At 38.3% G+C, this 18,948-nt stretch overlaps 2 protein-coding genes across 5 annotated transcripts in view; one reads left to right on the top strand and one right to left on the bottom strand.

The window, feature by feature from the left end:
• The window catches only part of LOC129729470 (pseudouridine-5'-phosphate glycosidase-like), a 106,704-nt gene that overhangs the window by 8,540 nt on the left and 79,216 nt on the right, over window positions 1-18,948 (bottom strand). The window lies entirely within an intron of this gene.
• LOC129729467 (uncharacterized) overlaps window positions 1-18,948 on the top strand; it is a 502,529-nt gene that overhangs the window by 432,888 nt on the left and 50,693 nt on the right. For all 4 annotated transcript variants that reach the window (XM_055688058.1, XM_055688057.1, XM_055688056.1 and 1 more), the window contains exons 7-10: window positions 2,577-2,752; window positions 2,841-3,006; window positions 3,639-3,738; window positions 12,182-12,565. In XM_055688058.1, coding sequence (XP_055544033.1) covers window positions 2,577-2,752; window positions 2,841-3,006; window positions 3,639-3,738; window positions 12,182-12,565 — 826 coding nt within the window. The remainder of the gene's footprint in view (window positions 1-2,576; window positions 2,753-2,840; window positions 3,007-3,638; window positions 3,739-12,181; window positions 12,566-18,948) is intronic.

Genomic DNA, 18,948 nt, shown 5'->3' with positions numbered 1-18,948 from the left:
AAGATGCAAATATTTTTAGCCCTGGAGATGAAAGGTGACAGCTCTAGTGTTCATCCAACGACCCATTTCAAGAATGCCTGGTAATACACGTACATTCCGAGATCGTCTTCACAAACACTAAGCCCCGCATGAATACGTTGTTATATCTATTGGACATAACATTGTATTCACACTTCCAGACTAATTTACATTAGTGGCTCGTATTTAATATTACTTGATAATACAGTAACAGTTCAGAACGATCTTACCAACGTCTGCTTAAAGAAATTCTTCGCTATTAGTGTACAGATTCGAATCTGCCCACGTTTTCCATGGCAGCTAATTCGTTTACCCGCCACCGAACGGCGGTGGCGCTGCGAACGTATTAAATTTTACTGGTTCAAGTGCTCCTCAAAAACAAAACACTTCGAAAATATAGCGATACCTATCCTGCCCAGAGCGGTCCGTTGATGCGATTTCACCAATTACTTTATTTGTATTCCGCGGGAAACTGCCTTTATCACTAAAATTTTACGTTGAGGTAGAACGCGCACAACACTCAGTTGGCCTTGTTCAAATCAAATGAATGAAAAACTATTCTCTGAAACTGGTTTTAGTTCATTATTTCTTGGAAAAAAAAATTTAGCAAGCCACTGACTGACTGTCACTTGAAAATCCACGAAAAAATATATAAATTTAAATAAATTTAAATTGGTTCCAAGTTATACTCAGCCGTTCCGATGTTGAACGAAGTTTCTTCACTGCAATCATCTGCTGGCTACTGCAAACGCATTCACTCCATGTCACATATGAACATAACACACAGTGATAAATAGCAAACGGGTGGCGTAGCACCACTCGATGCTGCAATTTTTTCGACCGATGCTCACGGTTCCACCGTAAAAGAGTGAATTAGGAATTCGCTTAGCTTAAAGTTATTGATTAATTGGTTTGTTTCTTATGCGTTTCATTTGTTTTTTTGTGAAAATAAAATGGAAGCTGCAATAACTTGAGAACAACCATTTTAATTTACAGCGCATTACTGGAGATAAAGCCCACTGCTAACAAGTGATAAAATTCTGCTCGTTAACTCCTGCTCAGGCATCATTCGAAAATAAGCTGGCTCATTTAATTATTGTGTGTTGCTACCCGTAAATGAATAAATATTTTACCGCTGCACGAATTTTTCCCGCTAGCGGGACTTAATGATGAGCCCCGAAAAAAAATAACGCATTCTGTTACAACTTTTTCTAATGAACGTTTTTCATATGAAGTCATCCAGGTTATAACCCCCGTCATTATTGCTGCACAGTAGAAAAATTTAAAACCGAAGCCCCCCGTGAGGCCACGAATCACGATGCAGGCAAAAATTTCATTAATTTCGTCTGCATGTCGGCGGGGATTGTCGGGTTAAACGTTTCATTGAGTTGTATGGAAACCGCAACTGTTCATTCATGTTTACGTGGAACCTTATAAACCCCAAACGTTTTTTATAAGGCAAAATACTACTGGGATTCAAACGCACAATTCATGCCGTTTATTCAGGCGACCGGCAGAATATTATTTTAAAACCCGTTTCCATAAACACTAGAAAAAAACGCCACCTAAAGCCTCGTCAGTGAAAAATGTTCAGCCCGAGGTACGGAACGCCCAACCTTCATATAGCCCAATTTACGAAATGGAATTTGGCTTCCAAAACAAATATTTGCATTTCAACTGGATATTCCCGGATCAAAAACTATCCACCTAACAATTGTGCCATACTAAATGTCAGCCAGAATGGAAACTGAACGCCTTTTCCCAGCAGAGCGCGTACTTTTCCCCAATAAACACGGGAAAATTTCAATTAAATAACACTTTTATATTTACGAGCAGCGCTGGTAGACTACTGCCTCGGCTGTCGTATGTGCACGAGAAATGCTACAACAAAGCGGTTGGAATACGACGGAAATATGTTCCCAATGGAGCCCCTTGTAGGAGGACGAGGCCTGGAGAACAAATATGTTTCATTCGTCCCTCTGGCTTTTTGCAAAGCGTGCAGCAGCAGACAAGTTCCACAATCCGGCATCGTTTTACAGTAGAAGGAATGCCACCTCAAAGGGGAAAATTCTACACCGAATTAGGCCGTATTTCTCGCAATTTTACAACAGTACGCAGTAGGAAAATCTTTCCCTACAGCCGAGCTGACAATTATTAAAGTTCTAAATGTCTCAATTATTTTGCTTGCGACATTGTAGGTACTGGGATGGAAACTGACTCTGTCGTTTCGGTTAAATAAAATAGTAAAATACGTCATGTACATGTACGGAGAAAACAACTCGACAAACCGCTAGTGCAGATAAAATTCAAGGAAATTGCAGACGATTCAAGCAATATATCACTTTACTTTGTGATTTATTACTTCTATTACCCTGCTATAATTTTCCAGAGTTTATAGATCAAAACTATTGAATTGGAACAACATTACCTTCAATAAAATAAATGAGATCAGCATACACTGCAATGTAGAAATCAACTCAGCCACAACATATTTCGAACGGCCTGTTTTCCTACCGCAGACATTAATTGGCAACCACTTTCCGCTCCGGTTTCCACAGGTACTACAGATTGTGGATCTACACGTGCAACGCTGTGCTCTTGATGGCGGTAATTGTATTCTGTGGCGTTGCGGGAAAAATTCTACTCTCCGACTACAGGCGCTTGCTGGTGACGGGGCTCAGTCTAACGCAGCCGAGCTTCATCTACGCGTACCTCGCGCTACTGGTGCAATCAGGTAAGCCACCAATCCTCCCAGTGAGAAATAAAAAAACAGTTCTACACTGTGCTACTGATAATCGTTCTTTTAACACTTCCGGTTACAGGTTTCTTACAACTGATAGGGTGTCTTGGTGCCTTACGACTATCGGAGAAATTACTAAACGCTTACTGGTTGCTTTTACTCGTATTGTTAATAGGCGACGCAATGTTAGGCATATTCTGGATGTTCAAATTTGACAGGGTAATGAACGATCTGCAGCCGATGCTGAGGTAAGAACGATCAGATTGTATGAAACACATTTTGAACAAATTTCCATCAAAACACTTTTGTAAGTGTAAAATATTATTAGGTGTCTAATTCATCCACAACGAAACGATTTCACAACACGAAACTAAGTCTACTTTGTGTGTTTTACGTGTACTAAGACTTTTTGATACTACATTAAATCCAGCCCCCGGAAGCAAATGCTTCCGACGTTCATTTTGCATCATGTTACAAAACAGCCAGATAGAATTACACATCAATGACCATTTTGCTCATCTCAACCGGAACTAAGTTCTGATATAGTGACCAAGGAAGCAACAGCTTATCTGATTACATGTCCGGACACACCAACCCAATCCCTGTCTGCCCGAAAGCAGACACAGAACATTATCAGTCCAATGAACACACCCGAACCGAACCGAACAAACAGGCACACAAGCCTGCATATGCAATACAAACAGACAGATATGAACCAATTTACCGAAAAGAAAAAGATTTCCACCACAGGAACTTCATCTCTGCTGACGACCCCTAACCCACCTACGGCGGCGGGACTAACCTCCCGTCACTGCTGACACAATGTATTAAACAATTTTCTTTCATTCCTTGTCTTTTCCTTTCCTACGCAAACACACAGGAATCGCCTAGCCCATGAATATGGAAATTCAATCGAATTAACAGACCTCTGGGATCGGCTGCAGAACGAGGGACGATGCTGCGGGGTATCTGGGCCACAAGTAAGTATGAACGATTTGGGTTCCGGCTCGGCGAACCACACGTGCCGGCTACATGCACGCTGTCCTTCGTTCCGGAACTGGAAACGTTATTATCATCGCCATCATCATCATCATCGACAACGCTCGATTTAGAACCAGACAACATCCGTGACCGCTGGCAGTGCCCAGTTTGATACTAAACCACTACGCAGTATGTGGTGGAAGATACGCCAAATTTACATGCTGGAACGCTGATGGAAATTTAATTAACCGTTGGCGTTTGAATGCAGTTTTACGTGCGTTGTGAAACGCTACCAACACAAAGCCAGAGGCTCGCGCAGTCAAATGAGCCCCGGCGTGATCAATTTTCGATATTTTATATGCTACTCAACCTGTACTAACAAAAACATAGGAAAGCGTGACTCGAGGTTTCTGCGAAAATATTTGCAGTGAACCTCAACCAGATTCGTGTGCAGTAATTTACCTATCAATCATCGTCAATCGAGCGCTTTAGAGGGACTGGGACTGGCTTTGAATTGCAATGCAGAATCACCATATACAATGTAAAATTAAGATTTTATAGTAGGGAGCAAACCTAAAATTCAAAACAGCACGTTTAGACTGAACTGTAATGTCAGCTAAATTCAAAATTAAGCACCACAAAGTATCATATTTCAGCCACAAAACCTTTGATTTACAAAACAGAATTGCAAAATTTAAAAACATTGTAAAAAAATTGTTTTACAATCAGCTAACTAATTATTGATACCTTACAAAAAATCTCAACATTCAAGATCCTAAAGTAATGGAATCCCAAGATCCATCAGTCTGGGCAATGCTCTCTTCCAGAAAGTTGTAGCACTGCTAAGGACTTCAAGTTCGTCCAAAGTCGTTCTTTATATGTAAATGGGTCTAAATGAAGATTTGCATCCTGATTAAAATGTCCAGTTGTCCTACAATCATATAATCCTAATTGGCTGAATCGTTCATTTTAAGCTCTAGAATCCTTAATCCTTAATCTCAAAAACGGGAAATTTGAAGATCCTAAATTCTGAATCCTGTATCTTAAATTCCAACTCGCAAACCCTGAATCCCGATTTTTTTTTTCACAGCATTTATTTGACACGGCACAATACAAATTAAAAAAAATATTATCAATACCAGTACAAAACAACATGACGATACTAAAACCAGCTGTAAATTTGTTATGTGTAGAAGTTTGGAGCTGCTAAATACATTGAAAAAAAAACGTCAGAGAATGATTTGCGTTATGCCCATCACGCAATCATTTTACTTGTTCCAAACTACATCAACAATTGCGGTAAAACGCACAATTTTGTACTGGTTTCGCACCATCCAACTTTTGCGTGTAAAATTGTAGGACCATAAAATTTCAAAATCTCAAAATTATCAATCAAATTACAAAATCTCGGAGTTCTTATCATAGTTTTAAAATCGTGAAATTCCAAAATCCTGAAATCTACTGTCTAAGAATTATATTATTCCCAAATTCCTAATCCCTAAAACTCCAAAATCTAAAGTTCTAAGATCCAAAAATCTTCAATACATGAAACTTGTGAAATCTCAAACACCAAATCTTGAAATTTTAAAACACAAAATTGGGGAATCTTAAATCTGAAAATCGTGGAATACTAGCAAAACAGGAAAGCCTTGATGCAATTGTAAAATCGAAAAATTCAAAAAAATTAGAACCTTGACACCCCAGGATCTCGAGAGACTAAACACGGAGTCTCAAATTCAAGATACCAGAAATCGAAAATTCCAAATTCTTAGATTCTAAGACGCGTTTGTTCTTATATTCTAAATTCCCACAATCCAGAAACCCACAGATCTTAGAGTCTTAAGACTTTTAATTGTAAACCCTGCAGTTATCTCCTAACAACCCTAAATATTAAATACTCAATCCCAAATTTTAAATCTCAACCCATAAATCCTAAATCTCAAAAATTCCTAAGTCGCGAAACTCTAAAATCTCAAAATTCAAAAATTCAAAACCAAAAAATCCATGAAAGTATCTAAAACACTGAAAGCCTAAAACTCCAAAATCTTAAACTTTAAATCCTAAATAATAAATTTTAAAACCTAATTCTTGAATCCAAAAAATACGAAATTCGAGAAATCCTAATTCTTGAACCCTAAGATTCTTAGATATCTAAATCATAAAATTCCAAAGCCTAAAATACCAAAAATTTCAAAATCATTACGTTATAAGATCCCAAAATCCCGCAATCCTAAAATTCTAATAACTTACTACTAAAACTAAAATCCTTAATGTTAAATTGTTAACCCTGAAATCCTTAGTAGAACTGTAATGTTGTATTTTAAATCCTACATCTCAAGTCCCAAGTTTTAGAAATCTGAAACCTCGAACTGACAAAATATTAAACTCTGCATCGAAAATCATAGATCCTACATTCTGTGAATATTTTAAACGTCAATAGTCCGACACCTTCTAAAAGCTTTTAGTTATAAAAACGTAAAATCCTTAGATTCTGAAGTCCACAAAAGTAAAAATCCTAAAGTTTTATTTTCCCTAAAAAGCAAAGTAAAACCACAATGCAGCCAACTGTTAGTGTACAGGACGGTTTCGAGGTTAACGCAGCTATCCTACTGACAGCTGTTAGTTCTCCCAAGTCGGGATTCGAACACACGAAGACCGGCTTGTATCTTGCATCGTATCAGCATCTAGCACTTGTATCCGCATCGTATCTCAAGGCAAGCTAGGAAAAAATTCTATACTCTTACAAATCCAAAAACCTTACTACTCCAATTTTTAATTGATAAAATTCAAACACTGCATTTTAACGAACTTTAGAAATAGGTCCCAAATCCTTAATTCGAATAGCTTAAACCCTAAAGTTCGAAACTAATTTTATCTCTATTTTCAAAAATCAAAAATTACAAAAATTTTAAACGCATCCTTAAATCCATCAATCATGAAATCGTAGGATCATTAATGAAATCCCAAAATCATACATCTCAAAACCCTAAAATCCCAAAAATTCCAAACTCTTTAGTTTAGAAATCATGACATTCCAAAATCCTGAAACTCCTCAATACTAATAATCCTGAATTACCTAATTCGCAAAACTCAAAACTCAAAAATGTAAAGTTCCGAGGTCCAACAATCTTGAAAATATAAAACCCCTGCGTTCTCAATTATAAAACATAAAATAATATCTTAAAACACTAACATTGTAAAATTCTGAAACCGCAAATCTGAAAATACCAGAATCCTAGAATCTAAAATTTAAAAACACTAGAATCCAAGAACCTACAATACAAAACCCTAGCATCCCGAAACTCTAAATCACAAATCTCAACTCCAATAATCCATATATCTAAAGTTCTAAAAATCATAGACCCTGAGACACTTAAATCCTCAAATTCTAAAATTTCAAAAACCATCAACTCAAAAATTCTAAAGTCATAAAATGCTTAAATCCCGAAACCCAGAAATCCTGAAGTCTTAAAATGCTGAAACCTTAATTTAAAATTGTAAAACACTTCACGCACTAATTACATTAATTTTAAAATTTCAGATTGCAAATCTAAAGTCCTGAACGGGGTTGAAATTGTTTATTTTTTTATAACAATTCCCAATTAACTAGCCTTTTGTACATTTTTCCCGAAATAGTATAATTTTAAAACAAGTACTGGTATGTGCTCCAGTAAACCTCTCTGGCTATTGGTGAAATTTATATTGTCTACTTAATGAAATAAATTCGATAATCCTATAAGGTACTATGAGGTAAATTGGGGTGAAATTGATTACCATTGAAATCCATACATTCTTTTGGCAAAGTGCTTTTTTTTATATGCTAGAGATAAATGATGATTTCTGTGCTGAAAAATATCATTTACAGCTAGTTTGGAAACGAAAATAACGATATTTCAGGTTAAAACTTGTTTATTTTGGTTCACGAGCTGCTTTTTGCTAAATTTGCTCTTGTTTGATCGTCGTTGGACCGATTTCAATTCGGTTTGTTTCAAAAGCTCAAAAACTAGCTCTGAAATGAAATTCTTTGTGGTTTCCTGCCAGTTCATCAGTATTTCTTTAATGGTATGAACTGATCATTGTTGAAAATTACATTTTTTGAGCTTTTATAAAACTAAACTCACTTCTCCAAATTTAACGTAATTAACCCCTAACTAAGATTACTTTAAGTAAATTCAATTCCTTTTTGTTTTGTTATTTGGTAACTTGTTTGATCAAATTTGATTGAGTTTTGACTGAGTTAGAAGAATTTTACGAAAATATGAAAAATTGCACCGGGCATATAAGGGTCAACTTCAACAGGTATGTGAATCATGCAAAAGTTGCGTTTAAGGACACGTTAACATTGCCTAGTGTTGTAAGAGCAATATCTTTTGATTAGTATTTTTTATCACGAATTTTCAGGTGATCAATTTCACCTCATTACACGGTACTTAAGTTCTAATATAATGAAATCCTTGAAATCAATAATCCTAAAATACTATAATCCAAAACTCATTCACTAAAATCCTCAAATGCCTAAATACAAAATTCCATAAATCCTAAAATCCTCAAAATCTTTAAATCCTTTGATTCTTTAACCCCTTAATCCTTAAAACCATAAAGCCTTAAATCCTTAGATTCTTCATTCTTTAAATTCTTGCATCCTTAAATCCTTAAATTTTTGAATGCTTCAATCTTTAAATCCTCAAATCCTTAAATCATTTAATCCTTAAATCCCTAAATTTTTAAACACTTTAGTCCATTAATCCTATAACACCTAAATTCTCAAATCCCCAATTACTTAAATGCTTAAATCCTGAGATCCTTAAATTCTTGTATCTTTAAATCCACAAATCCTTAAATCCTTGAATTCTTAAATCTCTATACTCTAAATTTCTGAATCCTTGCATGCTTGAATCCCTCAAAAAATACTTGAATGAAATCTAAATCCTTAAATTCTCGAATCTTTAATTCCTGCAATTTTTAATACCTTCAACCTCTATCTCTTGAAAAATCCTAAAATTTCAAAATCCTTAGATCCGAAAATCATAAAACACTAATACCCCAAAACTCCAAATTATGGAATCCTAAATCCTAAAATTCAAAATAATAAAAAATATATCCTGTGTCCCAAATTCTAGGGTCCAAAAAGCCTAAAATCATTTAGTGCTTATGTCCTAAAATGAAAAAAAAATCATTGAATTATAAAATGCTTGAAAATTATAAAATTCCTAAACTAACTCCAGAAATCCTCTAATTCTCAAATACTAAATTCCTAGAATTCTAGAATCAGTTAATACTTGACTACTTAAAGCCTTAAATCAGTGAATCCCTAACCCACTAAATCTATAAATCTTGAGATACCTTAATACTTAAATCTCTCTATGCTAAAATCGTACAAGACTAAAACCTAAAAGTGTAAAACCTCAAAACTATGTGATTTGTGTGTGTCCCGGTGAATTGAAGTTCTAAAATACTGAAAGTTCTGAAATACTCCTTAAATCCCGAAATTCGATAAGCCTCAAATCTCAATATACCAAGATTCCAAAATCCTGGAAACTAGATAACACTGGTCGATAAAATGAAAAAAGTGTATTTTGAAAGCTCAAATCGAAAAAAATGAAATATGCTAGCTATACTCAAATTCCCACTAATTAGAAGCCGCTGGGCTGGCGACCTGAAATATTGCATTTTTTATGTAAAATTGGTCAATAAATCGATTGGTGATAGTTTCATTTTGTGCAGGGCACGGAAAATGGTCTATTTTGCTCCTTTTCACCCTATTTTTGTGTATTTTTGGAAATATAGACCTTTTCCCGTGCCCTGCACAGGATGTTACTATCGCAAACCGATTTATTGACCAATTTTACATAAGAAATGCTATATTTCAGGTTGCCAGCCCAGCAGCTTCTAATTAGTGGGAATCTGGGTTCATTTTTCCAAGTGTGCATTTCTATGAATTTTGGTGCCCGTAGCCATTACCAGAACGCGTCAACTTACGGGAGAGTGTCGAATAGTAATTGCTCACCGGGTTCGTCGCTCTAACGTTATGTTTACGAGAAAACTCATTTAAGTCTCTAAAAAAAAGTGGGGACACCAAAACTTACAGGAATGATTTAATAGCAATAATCTTTCATTTTTTCCCGTTTGAGCTTTTGAACTTTTTGAGTGAACCTGTGTTGACCAGTGTTATCATCAAATCACAAGAAAAAATAAAATCAAAAAAATCCTGAATATTCTAGAATCCTCAACTCATGAAATAATAAAATTTTAAAACTATCAAATCATAATATCGTAATAACGTCAAATTATAATTGAACACTAATACCACCCAAACCCTAAAAATTACAAATAACGAAATTCTGAAATTTGAATTTTGTATGCCGAATTCAAGGGCCCGAAGATCATGAAATCCTTAAATTTAAAATCCATCCATCTTAATATAACGAAGCTCTATACTCTAAAAATCATTACATTTTAAACTTCTTGAATCCTCAAGTAATCAAATTCTTAAATCTTAAAATTCCTAAATAACTAATTTCAGACATTCTCCAATCCTCAAATCATTGAATATTTAATTCCATAAATTCTCAAATCATTGGATACTTGACACCTTAAATCCTCAAACCATTAAATTATTGAATCGCCAAGATCATGAATCTTCAAATTATCAAATCCTTAAATGCTTGAATCTCTGAATAACCAAATACCTAAATCCGTAAACACTCAAAGTCTTACATTCTGCAATCTTTGAGTCCTGAATCTACAATTTTAAGTTCCTTGAATTTTTAAAATCTTAAATTTTCTAATCCTTATGTCTTTAAATCAGCAAAATTTCCAATAATTCCTATAAGACAATAATCTTAAAAGCTGCATAACCTGAAAACCATGGAATCATTTAGTTCCAAAGTTTTAAAATGGCTCGATGCCCAAATCTAATAACCATAAAATACTAGAATCCCAAAATCCTTTAAACTAGTGTTATTGAAATCCCAAAATCTTGAATATCGATTATTTTATAAATGAAAAAATCGTAAGTCCATAACATCTCAAAATCCTGAATTCCTGAAACACTCAAACTTTAAAATCATTGAATCATCGATTCATAAAATCTTTCAACAATCCTGAAATCTCGAAATCCTAAAATCAGAAAATCTTGAACACCATCACCCGAAACCCCCAATTCTGAAAATCACAAATCCTTAAGTTGAAATTGAAATTCAGAATCATAAATCATAAATCCTAAATCCTGTTTCAAATCGAAAAGCTTATAGATAACAAATCTAAATGTTTTTAACTTGACTAGAGATGTTTTGCTAGCATAGAAAATTCTCTGGTCAAATAAAGTTATTATTTGGATAATAACTTGTTTAAAATTAGGGATTTTTAATTACTTTTTTGAGGTTCCAATTCTGTTGGTGGAGTAAGTTTTTTTTTTTCAACGCAAAATAATACCTTGTTCAAAAATGCACCGCCTCTAATTATCTAATTTACTACCCGCGAAAAGATTTCTACGATCGATAATCTAGAACATCCAGTCCAGCCGTCATCGCAGCCAGTCAATAGGTTTGATTACTTGTAATGATTACAGTCGTCAAAATGTGATTTGATTACAGTCATCAAAAATCTTGCAAGAAACCGTCGTCGCCCGTCTGGGCCCACTAGTTGAGCAATCAACCCGACCGACGGTAGTGCTCCAGTTGTGCGATGGTATCATGCAATGCTTAAATTTATGCTATTTATTGCTGCAGCAATGAATCATGAATCCCAGCTGGTAAACTTCTCATGCATCTTCGAAGCCAACATAAGGCACAACTGGAGCCTGGCCTATGTAGGTACGGACATACGTACACCGGATGGGGCATGGGGCGGATGTGCTACCGTTAAATGAAATCTAATATAGCTTAATTACTTCCCTATTGCTGGCACTCTTGAATTTCCTGTCTTTTCCAGTGATAAACTGGTACGAGCGGGGGAATAAATTTCTTGTGCTGAGCTTAAAATTCCAAACGTAAGACACAGCTGACCCCTGAACAAAGATAAAATATTTTAGTTAGTGTGGTAAGCTTTATTCCACTTCTGATGCTGGTCATTTAGATAGGAAAAAGGTAAAGGTAAAATAATTGAAAATTAGATTATGTTGCAACCTTTTGTTTGCATTAGTATGAATAAAATTTCATTTTTTTTTCCACTGTAAGTAAAAACAATATTTCAACAGTTTTTAAGAATCACCCAAATCAAAATCACATAAGCTGTCATCTGTGATTCAGTCGCTTTCGTAATTATGACGATGATGTTGATGGCGATGATAATCATAAAGAGAACAACGTTGTTGGCATCACGAAGAAGGATTATTACTTCGGATAGTGTTACAAGTGCCCGTCCCGATATAATTAGTATCCTTCCGTGAAGCTGCAGTATAATTTAATCACTCTTCCCCTCTCCGCCCATTCTTCCACACAGGACTTTCCGATTCACGTAAACCGAACCTATCCGGATTCCTGCTGCGCCTCGGACGTCATCGAGCAGATCAGTATATCGCGGAGACCGCTGGCATCGGCCGTCGTGTTCCGCGGGGAAGACCTGGACGACCTGGCGGCGTCATCCGCGGCTGTCGGTCACAACTTCAGTGATATAAGCGATGCGTGGAGTCTCATTACGGCACCCAGTAGCAGCATCAGCAGTAGTAGCGTTAGCGGTAGTTTAAGTTCCAGCAGCAGTAGTGGTGCGAGTGGCGGCAGCTTCAGCATCCGCAGCAGTAGCAGTAGCGTGCTTAGTGCGACCGGAGGTGGAAGCGATAATGGGGCTGTCAGGACGATCACGGCCTGTCGAGCGGTTTATCCGCAGGTGAGTGGCATTTAGTGTGTTATCAGTGCGGTTAGCGAAAAACTTTTAGAATTTACAGTCTAGTGAGTGGAATAAATTTTTCCGCATAGCATCGTTGACATTCATTCGTTGTTTTGCTTTCGTCTCGATTAGACGCTAATTGTTCATCTCCGTTTGAGGTCGCAAAATAACAATACACGAGTTATCGTACGGGTGTTTTTTTTTTGTCGGTTAGTTCTTGTGCAGAGCGATAACAATAGGCTGCAGTATATATCGGCAGAAACATCTTTTGCACACTGGTAGGGGCAGGCTACCCCGCCAGTGATCCGATACGCAGCTGATATATCAGCAAGAATAATTCCCCCGCACCGCTGTTACTCCGCTAGCAGCACTGACCACCATACGATCGAGCGAGTGGAAATCAACAACAAGTGGCATCTACAAGACCACGGCCACTGTGTTACAACACGAAGCTGGATCGTCATTGTTTGTTCTGCGGAGACACACTTCCAGATTGATCCTACTAGCAGCCGAGAGGTCGTGACTTAGACGTTCGGTGAAGTATTCACTTTAGAATTATTATCATTATTAATATTATTACTATCAATATTATTATTATTATTGTTGTTGTTATTATTATTATTATTATTAGTGTATTATTACTATTGTTATTATTATTAGTATTACTGTTTTTTTTTATTTGATCTATTGTAGTTTGAAATATTGTTTTTAAAATTTAATACCAACTATTTGATCCCCCCCCCCCCCCCACACATTCGAATATTTATCGTTTGTGTGCGGTAGAGCGTAACGCTCCCGCAAAATGGACGACATGCAGGTGCTACTTTTCCTGGATGTGGAAACAAATGGGGAAGAAATTGAAATTTACCCCAGCAGTTCTCCCTTACCTTCCACTGTACCATCCCCGCTACCTAGCCCTGTACCAAGGGTACCGGAAATACGGGTAAAAGCTTACCCAGATGCCGCTAGCGGTCCCTACGTTGTTTACTTCCGGCCCATAAAAAAACCTTTGAATATAATTCAAATAGGCAAAGACCTGGCAAAACAGTTTCCGGCCGTAACCGAGATTACGAAGGTGAGGCCGAACAAACTGCGAGTTGTCATGAGTAGCTTGAAGCAAGCAAACGAAATTGCTAGCTACGAGCTCTTTACAAGGGAGTACCGCGTGTACATCCCTGCCAAGGACGTGGAGATCGACGGTGTGGTTACCGAAGGAAGCCTCACGGTCGATGACATTTTGCGTCACGGGGTTGGCTGTTTCAAGAACCCCCTGATTCAAAATGTAAAGATACTGGATGTCAAGCAATTGCATTCAGTATCCATCGAAGAAGGGAAGAAGAAATTCCTCCCTTCGGATTCCTTCCGGGTGAGATTCGCCGGATCCGCACAGCCGAGCTACATAGCTTTGGACAGGGTTCGTCTGCCTGTACGCCTGTTTGTACCGCGGGTCATGCATTGCCAAAATTGCAAGCAGTTAGGCCATACAACCACCTACTGCTGCAACAAGGCACGCTGCAGCAAGTGCGGAGGCAATCATGCTGAGACCGCTTGCAGTGAGGATACTAAGAAGTGTCTTTACTGCGAGGGAACTCGGCATGACCTTTCGGCGTGTCCCGCGTACAAACAGCGCGAGGAAAAAATTAAGCGTTCCCTTAAGGAACGATCAAAGCGCTCTTTTGCAGAAATGCTTAAGAGGGCTGAGCCACCCTCGACAGGAAACATCTTTTCCTTTTTGCCAACCGATGAGGGTACATCTGACGATCCCGTCGAAGGGTGTTCTTATGTCTTGCCAGAGGGATCTAGGAAGAGGAGAATGCTCTTCTCTCTTAATCTTTCTCGCAAAGGCCGAAAGATAACCCCTAGCTGAATGACCAATAAGACAACACAAAAAGGAAGCGGTGAAGAAAAACCGAAGCAAGTACCCCCCGGTTTTAATTTCAAACCAAACCAGGAGTACCCACCGCTTCCTGGGGCACCAAAAACCCCTCGTGCACCCATTTCTCGATCAGAAGACATAAAAGAAACAGGGTTCATAAAATTCTCTGATATTGTGGACTGGATATTTAAAACATTTAACATACCAGATCCCCTTCAAAAGATTCTTCTTGCCCTTCTCCCTACAGTGAAAACCTTTTTGAAGCAACTCACAGCAACTTGGCCCCTCATTTCAGCTATCGTATCTTTCGATGACTAATACGTCGAAAGAGGTTAGGAATTTTGTCACTGTGTTACAGTGGAACTGCAGAAGTATCATCCCCAAATTTGATTTATTTTCACATTTGATAAACACATACAATTGTGATGCGTTCGCGCTCTGTGAAACTTTTCTCAATTCAAATGACCAACTTAATTTCCACGATTTTAACATCATTCGTCGAGATCGAGACTCACACGGTGGAGGGGTACTTTTAGGGATTAAAAAGTGCTATTCTTTTTTCAGAATCGACCTCCCCTCGATCTCGAATATTGAAGTTGTTGCCATTCAAACGAATATGAATGGAAAAGACCTTTGCCTTGTTTCGTTATATATTCCCCCATCCGCGCGGATTGAACAGAAGCAACTCCTTGATATAGCAGAATTGCTTCCCGCACCTTTTTTGATTTTGGGAGATTTTAACTCTCACTGTTCGCTATGGGGGTCGCTGTACGACGACAACCGATCTTCTTTAATTTGTAACTTGATCGACGACTTCAATATGACACTTTTGAATACTGGGGAAGCGACACGTGTACCTAATCCTCCAGCACGTGAAAGCGTGCTTGACCTATCCCTCTGCTCGACATCACTAGCGTTAGATTGCCAGTGGAAAGTAATCGACGACCCCCACGGTAGTGATCATCTTCCAATCGTTATATCAATTGCTAATGGTTCAACTCCCCCGAACCCAATCAATATTTCCTACGACCTTACACGTAATATTGATTGGAAGCGTTATGAGTCTATTATAGCGGAATCTATCGAGACTCACGAGGAACTACCTTTGGAGGAAGAATACGCGTTCTTAGCTGGATTGATAATCGACGCCGCGACTCAAGCTCAGACGAAACCGATACCCGGGGTAACGATTAGACAGCGCCCTCCCAACAAATGGTGGGACAAAGAGTGCTCTGTGCTGTACGCGCGAAGGTACTGGAACAGAAAACCTTTCGCGACGCGTTTATAGTAACTACGGAAGAGCCTCCATTTTCGATGTTGGAATTTTCAATGGCTCTCCTGTCGTGCAACAATAAGGCTCCAGGGTTAGATAGAATTCAACCTGTGAAGAATCTACCCGACTCTGCAAAAAAATGCTTGTTGAATTTGTTCAACAAGTTTCTTGAGCTAAATATTGTTCCGCATGACTGGAGGGAGGTAAAAGTCATTGCTATTCGGAAACCCGGGAAACCTGCCTCTGATCACAATTCTTATAGGCCGATTGCGATGCTCTCTTGCCTCCGGAAATTAATGGAGAAAATGATCCTCTTACGGTTAGACAAATGAGTCGAAACAAACGGTTTACTTTCAGATACTCAATTTGGCTTTCGCCGGGGCAAAGGGACGAACGATTGCCTAGCGTTGCTTTCTACTGAAATTCAACTCGCCTTTGCTCGAAAAGAGCAAATGGCTTCTGCGTTCTTGGACATTAAGGGGGCTTTTGACTCTGTCTCTGTAGAAGTTTTAAGCGCGAAACTTCATTCGCAGGGACTTTCACTAAATTTAAATAACTTTTTGCTCAATTTGTTGTCAGAAAAGCATATGTATTTCTCACATGGCGATTCGACAACTTCCCGAATTAGTTACATGGGCCTTCCCCAGGGCTCATGTTTAAGTCCTCTCTTATATAACTTTTACGTCAATGACATCGATGAATGTCTTGCAAATTCATGCACGCTAAGGCAACTTGCAGACGATAGCGTTGTATCCATTACTGGTAGCGAGGCTAGCGATCTGCAAGGACCATTGCAAGATATTTTAGACAATTTGTCTGAATGGGCTCTTAAGCTGGGTATCGAATTCTCTCCGGAGAAAACTGAGTTGGTCGTTTTTTCTAGGAAGCATAACCCAGCTCAGCTGCAGCTCCTACTAACGGGTAAAACGATCTCTCAGGTTTTAGTCGCTAAATATCTCGGGGTCTGGTTCGACTCTAAATGCCATTGGGCTCGTCATATTAAGTATCTGACACGAAAATGCCAACAGAGGATTAATTTTCTTCGTACGATTACCGGAACTTGGTGGGGTGCCCACCCAGGAGACCTTCTAGGGTTATACCAAACAACGATATTGTCAGTTCTTGAGTACGGCTGTTTTTGCTTTCGCTTCGCCGCGAACACGCACATTATAAAATTAGAGAGAATACAATATCGTTGTTTGCGTATTGCCTTGGGTTGCATGCAGTCGACCCATACAATGAGTCTTGAAGTGTTAGCGGGTATTCTTCCGTTGAAACATCATTTTTGGAATCTCTCTTACCGGTTGCTACTTCGATGCACAGTTATGAACCCATTAGTAATTGAAAATTTCGAGAGGTTGGTGGACCTTCAATCTCAATCCAGATTTATGACTTTATATTTTGACTATATGGCTCAAGATATTAATCCTTCTTCATACGATTCCTCCGATGTCGCCCTTTTAGATACTTCTAATAATGCTATATTCTTCGACACCACCATGAAACAAGACATTTCTGGTATCCCGGATCAATTGCGACCCCAAGAGATCCCTAAGATTTTTTCCAATAAGTTTAAACATGTTAATTATGATAAAAGGTTTTACACTGACGGATCTTATCTAGATGAGTCCACTGGCTTCGGTGTTTTCCACGAAAATTTTATTGCCTCCTACAAACTCGATGCTCCTGCTTCCGTGTACGTTGCAGAACTTGCTGCTATTCAGTACTCTCTTGGAATAATCGAAACCCTACCCATAGACCACTACTTCATCTTCACAGATAGTCTCAGTGCCATTGAGGCTCTGCGATCGATGAAGCCTGTAAAGCACACCCCGTGTTTCGTGGGGAAAATACGGCGGTTTTTAAGTGCTTTAACAGATAAAAATTACCGGGTTACCTTAGCGTGGGTCCCTTCTCATTGCTCGATTCCGGGTAATGAAAAGGCTGACTCTTTAGCTAAGGTGGGTGCTATTGATGGCGATATTTATGAAAGACCAATTGCTTATGATGAATTTTATAGCATTTTGCGTCAGAGAACACTCAACAGTTGGCAATAATCATGGAACTCAGATGAACTGGGACGGTGGCTACATTCCATTTTTCCTAAGGTATCGACGAAAGCATGGTTCAAGGGGTTGGATGTAGGTCGGGACTTCATTCGCGTGATGTCCAGACTTATGTCCAATCACTACACGTTAAACACGCATCTCTTTCGTATAGGGCTTGTAGACAGTAATCACTGCGTTTGTGGCGATGGCTACCATGACATCGAGCATGTTGTTTGGTCGTGTGCCGAATTCTGTGGTGTTAGGTCCGAGCTTTTAGATTCCCTTCGGGCCCGAGGAAAACAACCGAACGTACCCGTTAGAGACATTCTGGGAAGCTGTGATCTCCAGTACATGACACAGCTATACTGCTTTCTGAAAAACGCTGACATTAAAATTTAAAATTTTCTTTGTCTATTTGTCAGATTAAGGATACAAATATGCTGTGCTGAAGACACGGAAACGAAGAGCCCGCATCTATGCTTACACAACTATTTTGAACCCACAACAAACAAGAATACAATTGCTCTACCAGTTGAAAAACAAAGTTCCAAAATAGTTTTAAGTCAAAATTGTATCTCCCCTCCTCTCACCTTAAATCCCCACTAGCTCGTAGTCGGCCGCGAGAATAAAAAAAGGCCTCCCTCTTTTCCCTGCTAACGTAGAATTAATACGAATTGTACTCGGCTCAGTAAAACAGAAAATGTATCGTGCCGTGTCAAATAAACTAATTTTAAATCAAATCGTTGACATTATTTGTTTTTCATCAGGCAAAAGTAAAGCCAAAAAATTACTCTGTTGTTCGTTGATGGGAGAATAATAACACCGCCATCGATCTCGCGTTTATGGTATTAAAAATTCATAAACCGACGAAACGCAACACGTTTTCTCCATTTTTAGATTTAAGGTCACCGCAAGCGATAAAAAAGCTGGTCGCCTGGGATGGATTTTATGTCATTTCGCACCAATAGCAGCCTCCTACAATCCAATGAAACCTTTTTGATGTAAAGATTTTGTCTCGAAAGGCAGGATTCATGTGTTGCTTGTAGCTTTGTTATGACCTGATTAACAAGAATATGATTTAACTCTTTCCGACCGAGCTCACATAGAAGATGACTGAAACAGAACCTTCTCTATCTCTCTTTGTAAGTCAAATTTCTTGTTTCATCGCTCACAACGCTGCTGCTGC

The sequence above is a fragment of the Wyeomyia smithii genome, chromosome 3 (assembly GCF_029784165.1).
Source record: "Wyeomyia smithii strain HCP4-BCI-WySm-NY-G18 chromosome 3, ASM2978416v1, whole genome shotgun sequence".
Lineage (NCBI taxonomy): Eukaryota > Metazoa > Arthropoda > Insecta > Diptera > Culicidae > Wyeomyia > Wyeomyia smithii.
The sequence above is the reverse complement of the archived record's forward strand: the minus strand, read 5'-3'. Positions and strand labels throughout refer to the sequence as shown.